We start from the raw sequence: 19,440 nt of genomic DNA, 5'->3' as shown, positions 1-19,440 counted from the left end.
TCAACAAAACGGCAGTGATTATGCAAATACAATTGTCATGCTGCGGATTAAAACACTGCACCGCAGGTCAATTTCTGAGCGGTTTTTTCCGCTTATTTACGCAGCATGTGGATGAGATTTGTTTAAATCTCATTCAGTCTGCTGCTACTGTATTATGCTGCAGATTTTCTGTAACTAAATCTGTTGCGGAACAGTCACAGTATTTACGCTACGTGTGAATCTGGCCTTAGGCTGTGCTATTGTTAGGCCGTGGCAATGCGACCGCGGGGTGCCGATGGATAGATGATGGAAGCCCTTCAATCTGTCAAACACATCAGAAGTAGTGGTCGCTATTGCAACACTCTGGCCGGTGATTCAGCTTCTGTAGGAGTCCCTGACTTAAACTATATGGATAGTAACTTTAGGAACGTTGAGATGCCTGAATCCCCGGTCACAGCGTCAGAAACTCTCTGGCCGGGGATTCCGGTCCTGAAGTCACTGTCCATATATGGACAGTAATGTCATGGGCTTTCAACTACAGAGTCCCCAACGAGAGCATTAGAAAAGCTCTATGGGTGGTGAATCGAGGACTGGAAGAGGCCCTGACATCTCTATCCATATACCCAGTCAAGTCACTTTATTCTCACCACCTCCTACTTTCGACATCGGCAGTGTGTGGCCCATGGAGGAAGTTATGTGTGGTGAGCTGCTGGCTTGGTGGGTATATAAGGTGTGCGATTGGCTGTCTGTACACGTCACTCGTTGCAAAAAGAGATGATTATTGTCTTTCGGGCCAAGGGTGGCAGTATTTCTGAAACAGCATAGTTTGTGAACTGTTCGCATGTTGGTGTGGTGAAAGTGTGTAGTGAGTGGACAAATGGCGCCATTCGGAATAACCGACATGGAAACTGCGGAGCACCACGTGCCAATGATGTGAGAGGTAAACTACGCATACGATGGTTTGTGAGGGCCGAATAAACAAGCTACAGTGGAGCAGCTCTCCGTAAAAATCAACCAGGGGGCTACCAGATGTGTGTCTACAACAACAGTTCAGCGAACTCTACTGCGTATGGTTGCCTTCTCCGATGAGTTACGTTTTCTGCTTTTATTGAATGGATTGACGTTGGCGTGTCAGGCGAGAAACAGAGAACAAACACCCAGCAACCATTGCTGGAAGAACACAAGCTGGTGTAAGCAGCGTTATGGTCTGGAGAATTTTTGTATATAAAGTACAGTGAAGTTTACCGCTCAGACGGCACTGGTAACAGTCCAATATCATTCAGTATGGGCTCTCTCCCAGAAAAATGCAGTGGACAGTCCGCAATCCACGTGCCGCCTAGAAATTTTAAAGATTTTTACTTACCTTGATGCTTTTATTTCTTGTTACTTCTGTGAGTATGGATTAAACTTGGCGTGGAGCAATCTTTTTGCAGAGGGTGTTGCACTATGTGTCTTCCTTTTTCCATCTATTAGAGACATAAGATCCTTTTCCTACCAGGAGTTCTTTGAATGTGGAGAGAGACGATAAGGAGCTTGGTGGAACTACAAGGATAAGAATTACCATCCACACCCTCATTGGATTGCGGACTGTCCACTGCATTTTTCTGGGAGAGAGCCCATACTGAATGATATTGGACTGTTACCAGTGCCGTCTGAGCGGTAAACTTCACTGTACTTTATATATGTTATTTAGGGTATTTGTTGGATCATACCCAATTTAGTTTTGCCTGCTCCGGTCTGAGAGAGATTTTGTGGGTATTTGAGCCAAGAGAAACCACCATTATAACTATATATGTATACTTTTATTTATTTTTTACTAAATAAAACCACTTTTTATGGAAAAAAAAATGGATTTATTTTTTTACTGTAATTTTAATTAATAATTTTTATTTCACATTACTTACTTATTTGTTTAGTCCCACTAGGGGACTTTACTATGCGATCTTTAGATCGATGCTTTGGTATACTTAGTATACCAAAGCATTATTGCCTGCCAGCGTAAATCTGACAGGCAATCTATTAGGACGTGCCTCTGGCACGCCCTAATAGGCATATGTCCAGGGCATACCTGGGGGCTCCCTCTGTAAACAAGTTAAATGCCTCTGTCGCTATTGACCGCAGCATTTAACGTATTAAACGGCCGCAATCTAACTAAACTCGATCGCGGTCGTTGGAGCAGGAGTCTGGCTTTCATTAAACAGCCAAGCCCTGGCTCCAGCCTGCATGGAACACCCGTCCAGGGCTTAGACTGGGCCGCTCTGAAAAGGCGACGGCCTAGCCTAAGGCCCCTTAGTGACCGCCGTGAAAAGGGCGTATTGGTGGTCACTAAGGGGTTAAACAGGGAAGCATAGTGTAAGAACCGATTCACTTTATAGACTACCTGTAACAGTAAGGGTATGTTCACACGACTTATTTTCAGACGTTTTTCGGATCGTAAACGCCCCGAAAAACGGCTGAAAATACGAAGGCTGAACGCCTCCAAACATCTGCCCATTGATTTCAATGGGAAGAACGGAGTTTCGTTCCCACGTGGCGTTTTTTTACGCGCCCCTTGTAAAGACGCCCCATAAAAAAGAAGTGCATGTCACTTCTTGAGCCATTTCTCATTGACTCAATAGAAAAACAGCTCCAGAAACGGCCATAAAAAACGCTGCAAAAAGCACAAGTTTAGTGCTCTGTGTAAACACTTGTAGGTGTCAGGTTCTAGATAGGTTTTTTTTTTCTCATTAGATTGTTTTCTCTGCATTTCCAATAACCCATTTTCTTCATTATATTTGTTTAGATATGTTATCAATAAAGTCACGCAGTCTAGTTTTCTGATCTGAACAGGTTTATTATAAAGGCACTTTCATACTGTATATTGCTTAAAATTGTGTATAACATTGTGATTGTATGGTGGTATAATGTTACACTTTCATGCTTACTTGCTTTTGTATTATCTGATTGCATGTATCTCTTCTTGTCGACATATGGTTATTCTTGTTTCTCTTGAAAAAATAATAAGAAAAAGAGATTTGACACAAAAAAAAGCGCAAGTTGCTTAAAAAACGGCTGAAGATCAGGGACTGTATTCGCTTGAAAACAGCTCCGTATTTTACAGCCATTTTTGGTTTGCTGTGTGAACATACACTTGAAGAGGCTCTGTCCCCACATTATAAGTGGCCTATCTTGTACATGATGTGATTGGCGCTGTAATGTCGATTACAGCAGTGTTTTTTATTTAGAAAAACGATCATTTTTGACGGAGTTATGACCTATTTTTGCTTTATGCTAATGAGTTTCTCAATTGACAACTGGGCGTGTTTTACTATATGGCCAAGTGGGCGTTGTACAGAGGAGTGTATGACGCTGACCAATCAGCGTCATGCACTTCTCTCCATTCATTTACACTGCAGATAGCGATATATCTATATCGCTATGTGCAGTCACATAAACACTATAACGCTACTCATGTGTCATGACAATGAATATACATTACCTCCAGCCAGGACGTGACGTGTATTCATTCTCCTGACCACTTCTGTAGCGTCTCTGTGAGTTACAGCATAGCAGGCGTAGTCTCGCGAGATTACACTGTAAACTGTCATTCACAGCGAGATCTCGCTGTGCTGTAACTCACAGAGATGCTACAGAAGTGGTCAGGAGAATGAATACACGTCACATCCTGGCTCGAGGTAATGTATATTTATTGTCATGACACATGAGTAGCGTTATAGTGTGTTTATGTGACTGCAAATAGCGATATAGATATATCGCTATATGCAGTGTAAATGAATTGGGAGAAGTGCATGACGCTGATTGGTCAGCGTCATACACTCCTCTGTACAACGCCCACTTGGTCATATAGTAAAACACGCCCATTTGTCAATTGAGAAAGTCATTAGAATAAATCTAATATAGGTCATAACTCCGTTAAAAATAATAGTTTTTCTAAATAATAACCACTGCTGTAATCTACATTACAGCGCCGATCACATCATGTACACGATAGGCCACTTATAATGTGGTGACGGAGCCTCTTTAAGCCAAAGGGCACATTTATCAACAGCGTAGTAGGATCAACACTTTAGGGTATGTGCACACACACTAATTACGTCCGGAATTGACGGACGTATTTCGGCCGCAAGTAGTGGACCGAACACAGTGCAGGGAGCCGGGCTCCTAGCATCATACTTATGTACGATGCTAGGAGTCCCTGCCTCTCCGTGGAACTACTGTCCCGTACTGTAATCATGTTTTCAGTACGGGACAGTAGTTCCACGGAGAGGCAGGGACTCCTAGCATCGTACATAAGTATGATGCTAGGAGCCCGGCTCCCTGCACTGTGTTCGGTCCACTACTTGCGGCCGAAGTACGTCCGTCAATTCCGGACGTAAAAAGTGTGTGTGCACATACCCTTAGGGTGCAATCGCACGTGGCAGATCTGTAGTCCTGCACGGAAATTCTGCTGCGTTTTCTTAATAGCATAAGTTGACATGCTGCGGATTGAAAGTCCATACAGCAAGTTAATTTTCTGCAAGATGTGGTTGAGATTTAGTGAAATCTTATTTACTTTGCTGCTACTATAAACGCTGTGTAATTTCTGTGTGGGCCAATCAACAGTCATGTGCATGAGGCCTGATCAAAGCTGTGTGCTAATGCAGGAGTCCTAGGGACTGATGCATTGTGGAGGACATATATCAAAACTGGTCCAAAAGTAGAGTTCCCCATGGCAACCAATCAGATTCCACCTCTCATTTTTCAGGGGCTTTTTGGAAAACGAAAGCAGCAACCTGATTTGTTGCCATGGGCAACTACTTCCACTTTGTTTCAAAATATATCTCCCCCACTGGACCTGTAATACGGCACCCATAGTCTGTTATGGGCCTATATTTACATGGAGGCTCACACAGAACAATTCTCAGTTGTTTTGAGGAAAACCTGAGGTAAATATTCTTACAAACATTACGCAAGAGTCTTTCCAGTACATGTCACTCAAGGTTTTCTTGTGTTATCAGCCAGAGTGTACTACAATTCCCAACATGTTCTGCCAGACTTCTGGTTTACAATAGGCCTAGAAGAAATACTTTTAATATTTTCTACTTTATACCAGGCAGTGGTCTGAAACCCGCGGCTCCTCAGCTGTGATACTAGTCCTCAGTGTGCTGCATTATGGGAGTTGTAGTCTCACAAGACTGCTCTGTAGGCTTGACGTGTGTTCTTCCTGTAAAGTATCTGTTGAAAAGAGCGCAGCAGCCTGGGCACTGTTGCTAGTTCCAACCAAGTGTCACTGTAAACTTCCTATTTGACTTTATTCCTCCATTGGCCTGCACCCTCTCCCCTCCTCCCGGCTCCCCCTCCCTGCTGGTACCTCCTTCCTCACTGTAGTAGTTTTCCTGTCCCCTCCCAGGAAGTTTGTAAAAAAATAAAATAAAAAAAGTATTCTAGGAAACGCAGAAGGGAAAAGGTTACAAAAAATAACCTGGGGACTTTTCAGTGACGCGGTAAGAAGAGGCGGGATCCGTGTCAGGACGCGTTGACTACACGACGCGGAAGCCGAGGAGTGAGGAGGTGACATGACGGTGAGACGGTGCAACACGCTTCACCTGGATGACATGTACCGGCGGTTGTACATAGGGCAGGGCTGTAATCGTCACGGGAGTGGGTCCGGCACGTTACACACCGGGGCTGTATGTGGGTGGGTTTGTCACCCTAGCTTCAGTTCATTACCTGTCGTTTTATGTAACCGCGCATTTACTCTCCCGGACATGATCGCTGCTTGATTATCTTTTTTGTGTAGAATCTTTCTCTTGTTATTGGGAAAGCTGTGTGACAAGCAGGGACGTCCTTAGGATAGATGAAGTTATCTTTCGCCGCCCCACCCCCATCATAAAAAAAAATGTCCCGTAGAAAAAGTATAATGCCCTATATAGTGCCCTACACAGTATAATGCCCCTTTAGTGCCCACATACAGTATAATAATTAATAAAAGAACCCCTTCAAGGACACAGTATTTTGTCCTTTAATTGTGCCCACAAAGTATTATGCCATCTAAGTGCCACACACCGTTTATTGCCCCCTGTAGTACCCCTACACCGTATAATGTCCGCTTAGTGGCCCCCGCACAGTATAATGCCCCCCTCCCCTGGCTGCCACACACAGCCCCCCTTGTAGATAGTGCCTCCCTGTAGATTGTGCCATTCAGCCTCCCTGTAGACAGTGCCATACAGCCCCCCACCTCACCCTTGTAGACAGTGCCCCCAAACCAAAAACAATTGTACTCACCTAGACCCGTTCCCACGATGAAATGAGCTGCTCCACGACGGGATCTTTGCGTAGGCCGGCGTGATACTTTAGCCTAGTACAGAGTTTCCCAACCTTTTCGGACTCGAGGCACCACTGGAAAAATACAATTTCTTCAGGGCACCCCTACCAAAAATAGTTTAGAGAAAGACAGACAGAAAACGGCTAAAAACAAGCACTGCACTCTTAGGCTGGGTTCACACGACCTATTTTGAGACAACGGCTGTGTGAACGGCCACATTGAATTACATAGGTCCGTGGGACGGCCGCTGTTTCAACGGCCGTCCCACGGACGTTTAACACGTTCGTGTGAATCAGGCCTTAACGTATGTTCACACGGTGTTTTTTGTAAGGCAAAAATAATCTGCCTCAAAATTCCTTCAGGAATTTTTAAGCAGATTTTGTATTGAGTGCGATTTCCCCCTGTAGGTGGTGCCGCGCAGCCCCCCTGTAGGTGGTGCCACGCAGCCCACTCGTAGATGGCATCCCCTTTTCCTGTAGGGTAGCTCCACTGTAGCTCCCTAAAGGAGCGCAATCCCGCTGCGGTCGGGATTCTGCTCCTGGAGAGCTCGGCTTGAGGTCGCTGTCCACATATGGACAGTGACATCAGGGGCAACTCCTGAAGCGGAATCCCCGTCCACAGCGCTGCCGACGATGTGACCGGGGATTCCACTCCAGGAGAAGCCCCTGTCTTCTGTGTCCATTTATTGAGTACCGCACCCCTCAGATACGGTGCTCAATAGCGAGCGCCACATCTGAATGGTTTTGGAGGGAGGGGGCTCCCACTCTCACCCCACCGGCACCCTGCTATACGATCGCAGGGTGCCGGCGTCTTCAATGGTAGTCGGGGGCCTAATAAAGGCACCCAGGTATTTAATGCCCGCTATGCCATGCCAGAGGCAGTAACACGGACAGGTAGTAATACACTGCAATACAGAAGTATTGCAGTGTATTAAAAAAGCGATCAGATGATCACATAGTGGGACTAATAAAAAAAAAAAAGTAAAAAAATAAGTTTATAATAAAAGTCCAAAGTCAAAAAAAACAAAAAAAAAAAACACTTTTTCCCTTTCCCCTTACAAAATGCTATTTTTGGTATTGCCGCGTCCGTAACGACCCCAACTATAAAGCTATTACATTATTTAACTCGCTTGGCGAACGCCGTAAAAAATAAAAAAACAATGCAATAATTGCTGTTTTCTGTGCATACTGCCTTAAAAAAAAAAGTGATTTGAAAAGTGATCAAAAAGTCGCATGTACCCCAAAATGGCATCAATAGGTCTTCTACTACGGAGTTGTCACGTGACTCTGCCAGCATCGTAAATCTTCTCTTCCGCTGTCTGTTCTTCTTCATTCTGTACTTGCGGACGAGCTCCTCTTCCGGTCTTCTGCTGGAATGGTGCGTGATCCATGACACCCGTCGTTGGCTCTTTCGGTCGACGTCTTTGTGAACTTGCACCTGCGCGTTTTATTTTTTTTTATGAATCACGCATGCGCAGTAAAAATAAAATGTATTGCTCCTGTGCATTCAGATCAATAAATCAACTTTGCAGGCAAAATAAACCAACTTTTAATGCGTAGGCGCAATAAATTTTATTTTTACTGCGCATGTGTGATTCATAAAAAAAATGTGAAACGCGCAGGTGCAAGTCGATCGGAAGAGCCAACGACGGGTGTCATGGATGATGCACCGTTCGAGCAGAAGACCGGAAGAGGAGCTCGTCCAGAAGTACAGAATGAAGAACAGACAGCAGAAGAGAAGATTTAAGTTGCTGGCAGTGTCACATGACACAACTCCGTAGTAGAAGACCTCTACACCTTTGAAACGGTAAAAATATTACAAAGATACTTCATTACATATGTATAATGTAAGCCCTTTAAGTTATTTACATTTTTATTTGCAAAGGGCGGAATGCTGCAACATTTGTGTGATCTGGCACTTCATAGAAGTCAATAGACGTTCACACTATCATGTATCAGAGCGTTTTCTATTTGTTTTCATAGAAAAGTGGTGTCCAACTTCTGGCTCTTCAGTTGTTGTAAAACTACAACTCCCAGCATGCTGGGAATTTGCAATAGTTGGTGAATCACAGGTTGCAACCCACTACTATTTAACCCCTTCCCGCCGCAGCCCTTTTTCATATTTTCATTTTAGTTTTTCCCTTCCAAAAGCCATAACATCTTTATTTTCCCGTCTATATAGTACTATGAGGGCTTGATCTTTGCGGGACGAGTTGTAGTTTTTCTTAGCACAATTTATTTTGCCATATAACGGGGAAAAAATTATTTGTGGCGTAGAAAATAAAAAAAACAGCGATTCCTCCATGGTTTTTTTGCGCGCCGTTTTTACAGAATTCACTCTTCAATTAAAAGAACATGTTAATTTTATTCTGTAGGTCAATACGATTACGCCGATACCAAACATATATATATATATATATATATATATATATATATATATATATAGTTTTTTTTCTATATTTTACTACTTTTACAAGTAAAAACCTTAACCCCTTCCCGCTCCTTGACGTACTATTACGTCATGGCAGCTGTATCGTTCGCGCTCCATGCCGTAATAGTACGTCACGGGAGTAACGGCCGAAACGGCCGTCCTCCCGACACATACAGGAGCTGTGACGCTGCTGTCTTGTTCAGCAGCTGTCGCAGCTCCTACAGCGGGGACCGATCGCTGTGTCCCCGCTGATTAACCCCTTAAAAGCCGCGTTCTATAGAGATCGCGGCTTTTTAGGGGTTAAGCTGCCATCGCCGGCCTGCTACGCGATAGCGGCCGGCGATGGTGACTATGGCAACCGGACACCAAACAATGGCGTCCGGCTATGCCATAGACTGAAGCCTAGTGGGTCCTGACAACATCAGGACCCACTATGCTTGCTGTCAGTGAGTAGCTGACAGTTCTAATACACTGCACTACGCATGTAGTGCAGTGTATTAGAATAGCGATCAGGGCCTCCTGCCCTCAAGTCCCCTAGTGGGACAAAGTAATAAAGTAAAAAAAAAGTTAAAAAAAGATGTGTAAAAATAAGAAAATAAAAGATTTAAAAGTAATAAAAGTAAAAATCCCCCTTTTTCCCTTATCAGTCCTTTATTATTAATAAAAATATATAAACAAACAAATAAACTATACATAATTGGTATCGCCGCGTCCGTAACGGCCTGAACTACAAAATTATTTCATTATTTATCCCGCACGATGAACGCCGTAAAATAAAATAATAATAAACCGTACCACAATCACAATTCTTTGCTTACTTCACCTCCCAAAAAATGGAATAAAAAGAGATCAAAAAGTCGCATGTACTTAAAAATGGTACTGATCGAAACTACAGTTCGTTACGCAAAAAATAAGTCCTCGCACGGCTTTATTGATTGAAAAATAAAAAAGTTCTGGCTCTTAGAATAAGGTAACACAAAAAGTGAATGATTGTTTACAAAACTTATTTTATTGTGCAAACGCCATAAGACATAAAAAAAAACTATAAACATAGGGTATCGCTGTAATCGTATCGCCCCGCAGGATAAAGTGAATATGTCATTTATAGCGCACGGTGAATGCTGTAAAAAAAAAGAATAAAAAAACAATAGTAGAATTGCTGTTTTTTAGTCACCACGCCACCTAAAAATAGAATAAAAACTGATCAAAAAGCCGCATGCACCCCAAGAAAACTACAATGGATTCCGCAAGGGGTCTAGTTTCCAAATTGGGGTCACTTTTGGGGGGTTCCCAATGTTTTGGCACCACAAGACATCTTCAAACCGGACATGGTGCCTAATAAAAAAGAGGCCTCAAAATCCACTAGGTGCTCCTTTGCTTCGGAGGCCGGTGCTTCAGTCCATTACCGCACTAGGGCCACATGTGGGATATTTCTCAAAACTGCAGAATCTGGGCAATACGTATTAAGTTGCGTTTCTCTGATAAATCCTTTTGTGTTATAAAAAAAATGGAATAAAGAGGATTTTCTGACAAAAAAAAAATGTTTAATTTCACCTCTACTTTGCACTACATTTTTGTGAAACACCTAAAGGGTTCATAAACTTTCTAAATGCTGTTGTGAATACTTTGAGGGGTCTAGTTTCTAAAATGGGGTGTTTGATAGTGGTTTCTAATATATGGGCCCCTCAAAGCAACTTCAGAACTGAACTGGAACCTAAAAAAATAAATAAATGAGGCAATACTTCGCTTCTTACATTATACTGATAATGAGCCGTGCCCACCCCAAGATGGCCCCAGTTTTGACCGTTTGTATAAACGGAGACCCCTATTAGACCGTTCCAGTGCCCGGTTTTCCCCAGCATACACCCCCGAGAAGTGTATTTCTATTGATGAGTCCCTGGTACATTTTAAAGGGAGGGTTCAATTCCGCGAGTACCTGCTGGGTAAGAGGGCAAGGTATGGCGTGAAGATGTATAAGCTGCGAGAGTGCAGCTATAGGTTTAGGATATATGAAGGAAAGGCCACCCCCAAACCAGACTGCATCCTGGACTACAATAGGTACATGGGAGGGATGGACTTGTAAGATCAAGCCCTACAGCGCTATGCGGTGTGGTATAAGAAGCTGGCCGTGCACATCATACAGATGGCTTTGTACAATGCGTACGTGCTACGTCGATGTGCAGGTCAGACGGGAACTTTCCTGGAATTTCAAGAGGTGATTATCAAGAACCTAATCTTTAGGGACAAAGAAGGGGGGGCACCCAGTACTTCTGGAAGCGGGGCCACACGCATCGTACCAGGGCGGCAACACTTTCCAGGGGAAGTTCCCCAAACTGGCAAGAAGGGAAAAAGTCAAAAGAGGTGCAAAGTCTGCTATAAGAGGGCGATAAGGGATGACACAATATATCAATGTGACACGTGTCCCGAATAACCAGAGCTCTGTATGAAAGAGTGTTTTAAAATTTATCATACATCCCTTGGTTTATAATTTACCCCAATTTTACTTACCCTGATGCACTCCGCACAGCTTATCCCCCCTCGTCTTTCCCCTCTGAGCCCTGCTGTGTGCCCAGGCAGCTGATAACAGCCACATGTAGGGTATTGCCATACCCGGGAGAACCCACATTACAGATTATGGGGTGTAGGTCTCCGGTCAAAATGCTCACTACACCTCTAGATGAATGCCTTAAGGGTGTAGTTTTTAAAACGGGCTCACTTCTTGCGGGTTTCAACTGTACTGGTACCTCAGGTGCTTCTGCATACATGACTTCAGACTAGAAAATCCCCAGTAGGCCAAATGGTGGTCCTTTCCTTCTGAGCCCTCCCATGGGCCCAAACGGCAGTTTATCACAACAAATGGGGTATTGCGGTACTCAGAACAAATTGCGCAACAGAATAGGGTATTTTGTTTCTTGTGAAAATAAGAATTTTTGTGCTAAAATGACATATTATTGGAAAAAATATATATTTATTTAATTCCCAGCCCAATTCAAATAAGTTCTGTGAAGAAACTATGGGGTCTAAATGGTCACATTACCCATAAATGAATTCCTTGAGGGGTGTAGTTTCCAAAATGGGGTCATTTGTGATTGGTTTCTATTGCTTTGATAGCTCTGGGGCTCTGCAAATGCGACATGGCACCCGAAAACCAATCCAGCAAAATCTGGACTCCAAAGAACACACAGCGCTCCTTCCCTTCTGAGGCCTCCCATGGGCCCAAACGGCAGTTTATTGCCACAAATGGGGTATTGCTGCACTCAGGAGAAATTGGGCAACAAAATTGAGCATTTTGTTCCCTGTGAAAATAAGACATTTTGATAAAAAATTACATCTTATTGGAAAAAATGTCATTTTTTAATGTCACAGCCCAATTGAAATAGGTGCTGTGAAAAAACTGTGTGCTCAAAATGCTAACAACAACCATAAATGAATTCCTTGAGGGGTGTAGTTTCCAAAATGGGGTCACTATTGGGGGATTCCTACTGTTTTGGCACCTCAACACCTGTTCAAACCCGGCATGCTGCCTAAAATATATTCTAATAAAAAAGAGGACTCAAAATGCACTAGGTGCTTCTTTGCTTCTAGGGCTTGTGTTTTAGTCCACGAGCGCAGTAGGGCCACATGTGGGACATTTCTAAAAACTGCAGAATCTGGACAATACATATTTAGTAGTGTTTCTCTGGTAAAACCTTCTGTGTTACAGATAGAAAAATGAATAAAATTGAAATTCCGCAAGAAAAATGAAATTTGCAAAGTTCACCTCCACTTTGCTTTAATTCCTGTGAAATGCCTGAAGGGTTAAAAAACTTTCTAAATGCTGTTTTGAATACTTTGAGGGGTCTAGTTTTTAAAATGGGGTGTTTTATCAGGGTTTCTAATACATAGGCCCCTCAAAGCCACTTCAGAACTGAACAGGTACCTTAAATAAAAGGCATTTGACATTTTCTTAAAAATATGAGAAATTGCTGTTTATGTTCTAAGCCTTGTAACGTCCAAGAAAAATAAAAGAATGTTCAAAAAACGATGCCAATCTAAAGTAGACATATGGGAAATGTGAACTAGTGACTATTGTGGGTGGTATAACCGTCTGTTTTACAAGCAGATGCATTTAAATTCTGAAAAATGCAATTTTTTCAACATTTTCTCTACATTTTGCAATTTTTCACCAATAAACACTGAATATATCGACCAAATTTTACCACGAACATGAAGCCCAATGTGTCACGAGAAAACAATCTCAGAATCGCTTGGGTAGGTTTAAGCATTCCCACATAAAGTGAAATATGTCAGATTTGAAAAATTGGCTCTGAGCCTTAAGGCCAAAACTAGGCTGCGTCCTTAAGGGGTTAAAGAGGCTCTGTCGCCAGATTTTCAAACCCCTATCTCCTATTGCAGCTGATCGGCGCTGCAATGTAGAGAACAGTAACGTTTTTCTTTTTCAAAAACGAGCATTTTTGGCCAAGTTATGAGCATTTTTATATTTATGCAAATGAGCCTTTCTTATGTACAACTGGGCGTGTATTGTGTTCGTTACATCTGGGTGTGTATGATGCTGACGAATCAGCATCATCCACTTCTCTTCGTTACCACCCAGCTTCTGGCAGTTCACAGACACACAGCGTGTCCTCGCTCATCCGACACGATGAAGTTCCTGTGAGAGGAAGTGAGTGATGTCACAGCGTGATCTCGCGAGGACACGCTGTGTGTCTGAACTGCCAGAAGCTGTAACGAAGAGAAGTGGATGATGCTGATTCGTCAGCATCATACACTTCCATTCACAATGCCCAGCTAGTAAAACAAGTAAACACACCCAGATGTAACGAACACAATACACGCCCAGTTGGACATAACTTTAAACACGCCCAGTTGTACATAAGAAAGGCTCATTTGCATAAATATAAAAATGCTCATAACTTGGCCAAAAATGCTCGTTTTTGAAAAACAAAAATGTTACTGTTATCTACATTGCAGCGCTGAACAGCTGCAATAGGAGATAGGGGTTTGAAAATCTGGTGACAGAGCCTCTTTAAAGAGGCTCTGTCACCAGATTTTGCAACCCCTATCTGCTATTGCAGCAGATAGGCGCTGCAATGTAGATTACAGTAACGTTTTTATTTTTAAAAAACGAGCATTTTTGGCCAAGTTATGACCATTTTCGTATTTATGCAAATGAGGCTTGCAAAAGTACAACTGGGCGTGTTGAAAAGTAAAAGTACAACTGGGCGTGTATTGTGTGTTACATCGGGGCGTGTTTACTACTTTTACTAGCTGGGCGTTGTGTATAGAAGTGTCATCCACTTCTCTTCACAACGCCCAGCTTCTGGCAGTGCAGATCTGTGACGTCACTCACAGGTCCTGCATCGTGTCGGCACCAGAGGCTACAGATGATTCTGCAGCAGCATCGGCGTTTGCAGGTAAGTCGATGTAGCTACTTACCTGCAAACGCTGGTGCTGCTGCAGAATCAAGTGTAGCCTCTGGTGCCGATGTGTCCTCGCTCGTCTGACACGATGCAGGACCTGTGAGTGACGTCACAGCGTGATCTGGCAGAAGCTGGGCGTTCTGAAGAGAAGTGGATGATACTTCTCGTCAGAACGCCCAGCTAGTAAAAGTATTAAAAACGCCCCGATGTACGCACATAATACACGCCCACTTGGACTTTTACTTTTAAACACACCCACTTGGACTTTTGCAAGCCTCATTTGCATAACTACAAAAATGGTCATAACTTGGCCAAAAATGCTCGTTTTTTAAAAATAAAAACGTTACTGTAATCTACATTGCAGCGCCTATCTGCTGCAATAGCAGATAGGGGTTGCAAAATCTGGTGACAGAGCCTCTTTAACTGCTTCTGCCTCCAGTCCGGCCTCCCGGGATGATGTTTCATCCCATGTGACTGCTGCAGCCAAACACAGGCTGCAGCAGTCACATGGACTGCCGCGTCATCCAGGGAGGTCGGACTGGATGTCAAAAGAGGGACTCCTCACCAAGACAACAGTACGTATGAACTTCTTTTACTTACAATCGCTGCGGAAATTCTGCACGAAAGGGCTGCCCCTTCTCTCTTTCCAGCAATGATAGAGATAAGGGGCTGCCGATTAGTGCTGAGAAAACGGGTCCGTAAATACGGGTGGAATACTGGTGACATCGGACCCGTATTTACGGGCACTGGTCCGTAAATACTGGTGGAATACGGGTCAAATGTGTGACAAAGGACCCGTATTTACGGGAGGAAAAAAATATGTTCGTGTGCATGAGTCCTTATTATGGGGGAAAAAGGCGCTTATTGTTTTTTAACTTGAAACTTTTATTTTTTTTACAACATTTTTATTAACTTTTTTTTTTTTTGTCCTACCATGGGACTTGAAGACCTTGCTATTCTAATACACTGTACTATATAGGTAGTGCAGTGTATTAGAGTTGTCAGCTATTCATTGACAGCAAGCCTATTAGGCTTTGCCTCCTGGCATCGCCGAATAGGCTTCTGTACTAGGAGGAGATTGTTGCCTCCGGTTGCCATAGCAACCATCGGCTGCGATCTAACCACCTAAATGCAGCGATGGCTTTTTATCGCTGCATCCAAGGGGTTAATCGGCCAGATCGGAGCCTAGCTCCGGTCCTTGTCGTTACAGCAGGATGTCGGCTATGACCAATAGCTGACTCCCATGGCCATGGCACCCATCAGGGGTGCCGACAGGCTAACTCCTTAGATCACTGCATCTAAATGGTATTTAATCGGCCAGATCGTAGCCTAGCTCCGGTCCTGGCCGTTACAGCGGGGTGTCGGCAGAAATATACAACTGACACCCGACGGTGATGGCGCTGGCTCAGCTTCTGAGCCAGCTCCATCACATACCCGTTCTTAAGGAGCTGTGATTGGTCAGTCTGCTGTGACTGACCAATCAGTGTTCGCCGGCATAAACAGTTGATGGCACAGTTCGGTCACCCTGTCCTTTGACAGGGTGACAGTTAACATCCATGATGCACCAGTACGTCCCGGTGCGTTAAAGCATTGCAATGCATGACGTACCGCTACCTCCTGGTGCGTCAAAGGGTTAAACCACAAATGAGATGTTTTGTCTGACAGGGACTTGTCTTGTGGGCGTAAAGTCCTTTTGGCAGTTTTCCCTCCCTAAAATTAAATTCTCTGCTATTCCTCCTATGGGTGCCATTGCCGAGGTGCCAGGAAAATATGAAAATTACTGTTATCGGTAATCAGATTTTCCGTCGACTTCCACAACGGCACGGGAATTCGTTTTTTTTCCTAAATATTGAATTACTAAAGAGGTGCTTTGTTATTACTGGATAAGGTATGGAGGAGAGGCCTTTTATCTCTGTCCATGGTTTCCTGTCCCTTGAGAGGCGGGGAATCCTCCTATGAGTGCCGTTCTGGAGGTCTACGGAAATCTAATTACCGGTAACAACAGTAGTTTTCATCTTCCTCATAGTACAAAGTGTTGTGGCCTGTTACTGCCATGACTGAAAAATACAAGAGGTCTAGCAAGAAGGACAACTATGCATGACAACTAGTTTAAAACACTAAGGTGGTGAGACGACCCCATGTTTCCCAGTAATACATCTTTCGATGTAGAGGTATGAAGTCGCTGTCAGCCATGTTGTATCCCCTTTGTGTGCTGTCTGCTGTTCATTACTTTTCGCTATTTGTTTTATATTGACCTTCAGTATATTCAATGTTAAGTTGCAATCCATGTGTGTTTTCTCTCAACAGCCAGACTTGCTGAACTTCAAGAAGGGTTGGATGTCTTTGCTCGATGCAAATGGAGAGGTGAGTCTTTTTTTACCTGTGTGTTGCATGTCTTGTTAGTCAATACTAGTTCTTCATAAACTTTTGTTTTAAAATGCATTATTTGGAGGACTACAGTCAATTGTACATACATGGTTATGTGGGTGGAATGTGTACATACAGACTATGAAGCATCTAACCTCTATGGGAAGGTCTATGTAAGCATTGCATGTTGTACAGTTGGAGAATATTGTTTTATGTTATGTCTGATGTATCCCTGGAGCCATAATTTTCCATTGCTGGTTTACAGGCCTTACCTGCAGACATCGCCACGGTTATTAAGATGAAAGTTGGATGATAATTGTTTTTAGTCCATAACTGACCACATAAAACCATGGTTGCTGTATACTGTCACTGGACATGCATAGCCTGTATAAAGAGAAAAGTGGTGTCAGGTTTGAGTGTATAGAAAGGTGCATGATGCTGGATAAGTGTAGAATACATGAAAATATACTGGGGATGTTAAAAAGAAAGGCTCCTGTTGTGTGACCCGAAACGGTGCACTTTTGGGGTCAATAAAGCACCCTCTCACCTATTCACTATAAGCCTTTGTGAGTTCTGCCTGTTTACTCTATATATATATATATATATATATATATATATATATATACAGTAAATATATTTCTCTCTGCCTCTCTCATAGTGGAAAAAGCACTGGTTTGTTCTGACAGATTACAGCCTAAGGTATTACAGAGACTCCAATGCTGAAGAGGTAAGATTCTGGTTTCTGAATAGATAATTTTTCCTTTTTTATGTAAACTGTTAATATATTTAATTAAATGGTAGACAAATTTCATTTGTCATTCACTGGTGCACAGCCTATCACAGTTTTTATTCTCAGATAGATAGTGTGTGTGTGTGTGTGTGTGTATGTGTATAAATAATGTGTGTGCATACATACATACATACATACATACATACGCATACGCTCCGAAAAACATGGTGGCACCCACCGCTAGCGTCAGTGGAGATCCAGATGGAATCTCCTTTCCCAGAAATGAGAAAGTGTTTAAAGGCCTACAGGAAGTCAAGCAAATCACCCTCCGTTAAGGATTGACTGATTTCTCCACTCTAATCCCGGTCACCTGGCTTAAAGGTCTCCTGGACAGAGGCTTCATTCTCAGGTAGGATCTCTGCTACTGACAACTGTGTTTGCGATTGTCAAGTCTTGATCTGACCCTCAAATCCGGTTCTTCTGAGCCCTCTGTGGCCTCTGGATCTGTAGGTTTGTTCCAGCGAAGGGGGTGAGATCTTTTTTTTTTTTTTTTTTCTTACAACACGCTGGCTTAATCCTGTTATCTTGTCTATTTCTTGTGTATAGGTGGAAAAGGAGCCCCCTACAAAGTCTAATAAAGAAACCCAGTTTCGTAGATGGACTATTTGCACAAAAAAATTATCTTCAAATAAGGAGAATTTATCAGGGATGAGCAGCCATCCTTACTGGAGGAAATTAAAGGGGTGGTCAAACAGGAGATACAAGCCTCTCTGACATCCTTTTCTCAAGCACACCTCCCAACTGACCCCCCTCCCACACCTAAAAAAAAACAAAAAATCATGGTGGAATTTATATTCCCTCAGTATCCAGTGTACTAGATGACGGAGAGATTGCATCTGTCTCCACACCATAGAAAGAAGAGAAATATTATTTCTCATCTGAATTTATGGTCTAACTGCTAGGGGCAGTGAGAAGTACAATGGGGGTGGAAGAAGTCCAAAAATCACTCTATCCAAGATGAGATGTTTGGGGGCCTAAGAACCCAGAGAAAGCAAGTATTTCCTATACATAAAAACTATTAGAAGGGTTCAAAATAGAGTTCTCCTCCTTACCCCAATCAAAATGGTCATAACACACCTCCCATCCCTTACTCTTCAGACTTCTCTGTCAGAAGGCCTACAAAAATTATTATACATGAAGGTTATATCTCTTGTACCCATCAGGGAAAGAGGTCTCGGCCACTACTCACGCCTTTTCTTGGTCAGGAAGCCCAACGGGAAAGACCGGGTAATCATAAATCTAAAACCGTTGAGCGAATTTGTGGTATACCACAAGTTCAAGATGGAGTCAGTCAGCAATTCCACTGGTAGGGGAAGACTTCATGATGGCGACTATAGATCTTCAGGATTCATATCACACCAATACATCCGATATACAGAAAGTTCCTGAGGTTTGCAGTCCAACAGGGCCCAAAAATTTACCACTACCAGTTCAATGTTCTCTCATTCAGAATCTCCTCTGCACCAAGGTAATCTAGACTATTTTCTAATAGCACCTTCTTCTCAAATACTTATGTCCCATACATCTTGCCTGTCATACACTCCAGGACTTAAGCTGGATCATCAACAGGGAAAAATCCAACATGTCTCCAGAGAGACAAAAGATATTCCTGTGAATATTGTTGGATTCTCACAAACAAACGTCGTTTTTGCCACAAGACAAAAAATTATCTCTGAAAGTAAGAATTTTCAACTTCAGGGGTCAAAGTCAAGTCTCCAAAAGAGAGGCAATGTCGATATTGAGATTAATGACCTCATGCATTCAGGTGGTTCCCTGGTCTCCGGCTCATTCCAGAAATCTCCGGGCCCTGATCCTGTCAAAATGGAACAAATCCTCCCTAACGCTGGACAAGAAAATACTCCTCACAGGTTCATTAAAAAGTTCCCTTATCTGGTGGCCTCCCTCTCCCATAATATCAGTGACCAGACGCCAGCAAATTAGGATGGGGTGCAGTGGTATCCGGAAGAACATTCCAGGGTACATGGTCTCAGAGACTAAGCCTTCACTCCTCATATTTTCTATAATTAAGAGCTATATTAGAGGCCCTAAAATCAGCAGAACATCTAGTCAGAGGCTCACATATAAGAGTATAGTCCGATAAAATAACTACAGTGGCATAGCTGAGACACCAGGGAGGCACAAACCAGAGA

General features: G+C 43.1%; 1 protein-coding gene across 2 annotated transcripts in view; it reads left to right on the top strand.

The window, feature by feature from the left end:
- The window catches only part of TRIOBP (TRIO and F-actin binding protein), a 412,380-nt gene that overhangs the window by 176,447 nt on the left and 216,493 nt on the right, over positions 1-19,440 (top strand). For both annotated transcript variants that reach the window (XM_075833639.1, XM_075833638.1), the window contains exons 5-6: positions 16,441-16,497; positions 17,159-17,227. In XM_075833639.1, the coding sequence (XP_075689754.1) occupies positions 16,441-16,497; positions 17,159-17,227 (126 nt within the window). The remainder of the gene's footprint in view (positions 1-16,440; positions 16,498-17,158; positions 17,228-19,440) is intronic.

Source organism: Rhinoderma darwinii, chromosome 7 (assembly GCF_050947455.1).
Source record: "Rhinoderma darwinii isolate aRhiDar2 chromosome 7, aRhiDar2.hap1, whole genome shotgun sequence".
Classification (NCBI taxonomy): domain Eukaryota; kingdom Metazoa; phylum Chordata; class Amphibia; order Anura; family Rhinodermatidae; genus Rhinoderma; species Rhinoderma darwinii.
The sequence above is the reverse complement of the archived record's forward strand: the minus strand, read 5'-3'. Positions and strand labels throughout refer to the sequence as shown.